This window comes from Eurytemora carolleeae, unplaced genomic scaffold, assembly GCF_000591075.1.
Source record: "Eurytemora carolleeae unplaced genomic scaffold, Eaff_2.0 scaffold1994, whole genome shotgun sequence".
NCBI classification, from domain to species: domain Eukaryota; kingdom Metazoa; phylum Arthropoda; class Copepoda; order Calanoida; family Temoridae; genus Eurytemora; species Eurytemora carolleeae.
In genome coordinates, this window is record NW_019397880.1 from 29774 (window position 1) to 35025 (window position 5252).

Sequence of the window (5252 nt, forward strand, 5' to 3'; positions counted from 1 at the left end):
CCCCCCCCCCCGTGGAAAAATTCCATCTTATAAAAGTTCTAGGATATGATTGTTCAATGTTCATTTAACAATGTTGTACGCGTCTGAAAATGTCAGAGGAGGTTTCATTTTTCATTGTTTAAAGACTGATTGACAGATTGATAACCAAACAATGGACAGAAAAAAAACAAGGCAAGATAGATAGAAACAAAATTATCAGAATCTTTTTAAAATTTCAGTAAAGTTTTTAAAAGTATTATCAGAAATTATTTCTGTGATAGCATTTATTAGAGAATTTTCAGAAATTATTTCTGTGATAGCGTTTATTAGAGAATTTTCAGAAATTATTTCTGTGATAGCATTTATAAGAGAATTTTCAGAAATTATTTCTGTGATACCGTTTATTAGAGAATTTTCAGAAATTATTTCTGTGATAGCGTTTATTTCAGAATTTTCAGAAATTATTTTTGTGATAGCGTTTATTTCAGAATTTTCAGAAATTATTTCTGTGATAGCATTTATAAGAGAATTTTCAGAAATTATTTCTGTGATAGCGTTTATTAGAGAATTTTCAGAAATTCTTTCTGTGATAGCGTTTATTTCAGAATTTTCAGAAATTATTTTTGTTATAGAATTAATAGAATTAATAAAGTGAAAAAAAGTGTGCAAACGCTTGCATTCTCCTTTTTATGTCACAGACTTTCTAAAACTTATCTAAAAACTTTTAACAAAAATTAAGTGAAGCATTTTGTAATTAGGCATCAGGCAGTATTTATGGAACGCAGACCTCTCCCCTACCAGTAAGAATAAGGGTTGTGTGACATAAAATAAAAAATTATTTCTAGAATTCAAACGAATTCTTTTGCCAACTTTACAGTCTCATTATTTAGAAAACGTCTTTAGATCAAATAATTCTGTTTGAAATCGAACTAAAATTTCTATTTTATAGTTTCTGTAGACTATAAATGGGAGAAGGGATGGGATCATTCTTGAAAACTGCTTTGGATGATTTTTTTTTATATTTCCGTTTAAAAATAAAATTTTTAACAATTTATCACAACTAATTGTGATTTGTTAGGGATTAAGTATTATTAATGATTGAGTATTATTGATTACTGAAAATTACATTTTTTATCAAAAACTCAAATCGATATTGATTTTTTTATGGGGGGGGGAAGGGGGAATGCATCATACTTAAACTTATTACAGTAAGATTGACCAATTTATGAATTTGTTCTTTGTCATATCTTTAACTTTGTCATTACTATTGTAATTCAATTTTAACTGATAGCCAGACCATAACTTTTGCAAATATAAAGCGAGTTTTTGGAAAAATCAGAAAATTTAAACAGCCTCAGACCATAACGACAGAAAGGGGTTGAAATTATGCGTCCCCCCCCCCTCCCTCCTCCTCGAAGCAAGAATTGGATGTAAATTCTAGATGCTTGGTCACGGAGCAGATATAATGAATAGCCAGAAGAAGCTAAACCTTGCAGATATAGTTCAACCAATTCTCTTGTGCGCCATGGTTCAAGCTGAAAAGAAGTGCTTGAGCCACGTCCATCCGGTTCAACCAGGTCTCGCTTTACATAAAATGCTGACCCCTGTATTGATATATATGCTGACCACTGTATTGATATATATGCTGACCACTGTATTGATATATATGCTGACCACTGTGTATAATTTTTCCTGCAATTTGTGAACGCATCATTTCAAATACTTACAGTTGAGATATAAACCATGACTTGAAGAATAAAAATGGCCCAATCATTTTAAAACAGTTTAAACTTGAACATTAAACAACATTAGGATTCTAAGCGCAGTTTTGCTGATTCATGATGTACAATTTAAACATACTTGGCATTGTAAATTACATCGGAGGGGAAATATTAATAAAAATATTAATAAAAAAGACCTTTTATTCGAAACATAAAATGCTTCATCATTATCGGAATTACATGATAAGTTTTTCGTAACACCTTGTATTTGAACTAAATTGTAAACAGAAAGTTATTTGTTTAACCCAGTTACAATCAATACTTAAATTCAATTGAAAACTTTTTGAAAGTTTAAGACACATCAATCTATATCTATTTTATTTATTAAAAACAGCATTTTAATGTTAAAAAAAAATATCAATTAATTTCTCTTAAAAATACTAAATAAATACAATATAAGTACTATTTTCAAATTATCGATGTTTAAAGAAACAAGTTTCATTGGAAAACAACCTTGACATTTCTAATTTGTCTAATCCTCGAAGCTGAAATGTGTGAAACTAATGCAAACAGTTTATAAAAACATATTCTTTAAAGAGAGGATCCACGATATTTCGTCTCTCCAAATACTTTAAACAATCTACTTTACACAATCAAAACTGTTTTCTTTAGATACGAATTAAAAGTCACCCTAATAATGCATGATACCGGACGTAAAAATTTATCAATTTTCAGATTGATAGACCTGAAGGATCTTCCTGTTTTGCTCAAAAAAAATGCAAATTTTTGTGAATTTAAAATGCGGAGGGTTGTTTCAAATTTGGTCAGTAGTCTCTTAAAGCCATAATTCAAATCAGAGTTCATCGGCCCCAACCTGTTTGAGTTTCAACACTAATTCTATACATGCACATTTTTTATTCACTTTCTCAGGGGTTCAGCATACACCATAATACATCATATTTTTCAATTTTTTATTTCCCAAAAATTAGATTATGAAAAATGTTCTAAATTAAAAAACATATTAAAACTCCAAAAAGATGTCATAAAACAATGAAATTGTCAAGAAGTTCTATTAAATATTTTATGGTCTGTCTCGAGATCTATTCAGATGTTCTCATTTCTAATAGTGTCCTAAAATTACTGTCGTCAATTTTAAACTTTTTATGAAAATATACAAAACAGACACTAATTGTGTGTTTCTAGAAAATCAGTTAAACAGTGAAGACGATGTTATAATTTAAGATTTTTTTTTTTAAATTTTGACACCCTGTTCATTTGATTTGATCTGTCTAACCATCCCAACAATTAGACCATGTGTTAGGTTTTTCATCTCAAAACAGAAAGTATTTTTTTACAGGAAAACTGGAAATCTAGTTTTAAGTGACCCTGCATTAATAAAAGTACTTATCCGACTCACAACGGTACCCTATAAACCATTGTCTGGTCTTGGATGAATGAGATATCTCTGGTTTGTTGGAGAAAATTGGCAAAAATAATCTCGATTTTTTGGGTTGAATCTTGCGCCCAATAAATGACTTGTATTTAATTAGAAATTGAGAACGTTGACCTCGAAAAAAAACCTGTTTCTTCATAAAACAATCCTATCCCCTCCTCCGCCTCCTTTACAATATTAGCCACCGGACAATTAACCTAATTCTCAATCTTAGGGGCCGGTAAAATTCCAGTGAAAAGATTTGCGAGCCAATTTCTACGCAGAATATTTCTAAATTATTGCCAAAATTGTACATTTGCAATAAAACAGTAAATATGTAAACTATGTAAAACATTTGCATGCATTTGTATAGGGCATAGGCTGATGAATGTATTATATAGGACAGAAATAATTACAAGTTATTTGAAAAAAATTATTTTTGTACTTCACACTCAGCTAGTGAGAGTAATAAAACATGAGACTGTAATAATATTTTTAGCCAATGAAATGAAAGGACGACATTAATGTGTTAAAAACTCATGTTTTTTTAGTTACAATTCAAGGGTTATATTTCGGTAGAGGAAGGTACCAAAATCAAAAAAGAATCTAAACAGTAATAGTCAGACAACTCTGAATTAGAAAGACGACTTTTAGACTCAAGTTATGACTTTAAATAGTTCAATGAGCATGGGACGCGGCAATTGTGCAGTGTGAACAGACCCATTATAAATAATAAGTGTATATCGTAAATCTTTGTAACAAAATCAAATACACTTAAGTCTTGCAATAAATTCGTTTTCCTACTTTAGTGTTTTCTGGTTATCACTGTAGTTATGAAGGGTTTGCGGCTACTTATATATCGAAAAAGTTATAAAACAAGTTGTTCTAAAATTCTAAAATGACTTCTCGGATTTTAGATTTTCGAGTCTTTTCTGCAGGCTCAACGGAATTGAGTTTTTATCACAAACTCTGATTTTCTAATTTTAATATCGTTGCAACCCAATGTCGTAGACCTTTAAACTATGAAAGCTATTAAATAATGTAAGTTTGAAATATCAAAGGTTTATATCATAAGGTTGAAAAGATATAGGTTTTACAAAAACGGAATTTGTGGCAAAGACTCAATTCCTTTGCTAAATCCTTTTTTTTTACAGTCTGATAGTGTACATTATTTATTATTATTTAATCTAACAAAATTCATAGTTTGAAATTGGCCTAGGACATTGGGTTACAAAGATTCAAAGATATGGGGATTAGAAAATCAGATTTTTGACGATGAAAGGTGGATAATTGTTTCCCTACCTTCTATGATTACAGCTTTAGAGCTTTCATCAACGTAAGCAGCAACTACTGCTCCTGAAAAGAGCAGTAGATATGTCGACCTCATTCTTGTGTTTACTGCGCCAGACTGAGCGTTGGAATCTCCGGGTTACGTTTTCGTCTAGTCTCCCCTGGTTCTCTCCAGGTTCTCTCTCTAGGTCCGACTCCTAGTACAGGGTTTCTCCGCCCCTCCCTCTCATCTATATACAGTCCCAACAATATACGGTAGTACAACCACGCCCCTTTTACAAAATTATTCAAATTTTGACGCGATAAAGATTTTGCCAAATGCCAAATACTCAATCATTACGATATCTAAACAAAGTCGCACTTTCAAGTAGGGTTTCCAGCGAACGAAACGTTTCGCGAAAATATGTGAAAATTTTCGGTCGCATTTTGCAAAAATGCGAAAATATTTTTGCAAAATGCGAAAATTTTGTGAAAACCATTAGTTTTATAGCTGCAACATTAATTGCTCAAAAGAACTTGTGGAATTCTCTGCTTTGATAGCTCAATATTCGAAGTTTATTATGTCATATAAATAATTTCTCTTCCTTTACTTTTATAAATGTTTGATGAAGAGAATTTGATTTCACTAGCTATCTTTTTAAGTTTGTGTCTCTCCATCCACAATACATACTTTTTTTTTGCGAAATTTTCGCATTATTTTTCGCGAAATGTTCTCATTTTTGCGTGAAATTTTCGCATTTTCTATTTCTCGAAGTTTTCTCATTATTTTTTCGCGAAGTTTTCGTATTTTCTATTTCTCAAAAGTTTGCATTTTTTCGCGAAACAGATAG

General features: G+C 30.8%; 1 protein-coding gene across 3 annotated transcripts in view; it reads right to left on the reverse strand.

Moving 5' to 3' along the window:
- LOC111716204 (trypsin-1) overlaps positions 1–4720 on the reverse strand; it is a 30782-nt gene extending 26062 nt beyond the window's left edge. Inside the window, exon 1 of one of the 3 annotated variants that reach the window (XM_023491646.1) lies at positions 4435–4655. In XM_023491646.1, coding sequence (XP_023347414.1) covers positions 4435–4519 — 85 coding nt within the window. In that variant the 5' untranslated portion in view covers positions 4520–4655. Of the gene's footprint in view, positions 1–4434 lie in introns of all 3 variants that reach the window. The other 2 variants (XM_023491644.1, XM_023491647.1) reach the window with 2 other exon arrangements.
- Between the last annotated feature and the right edge of the window lie 532 nt (positions 4721–5252).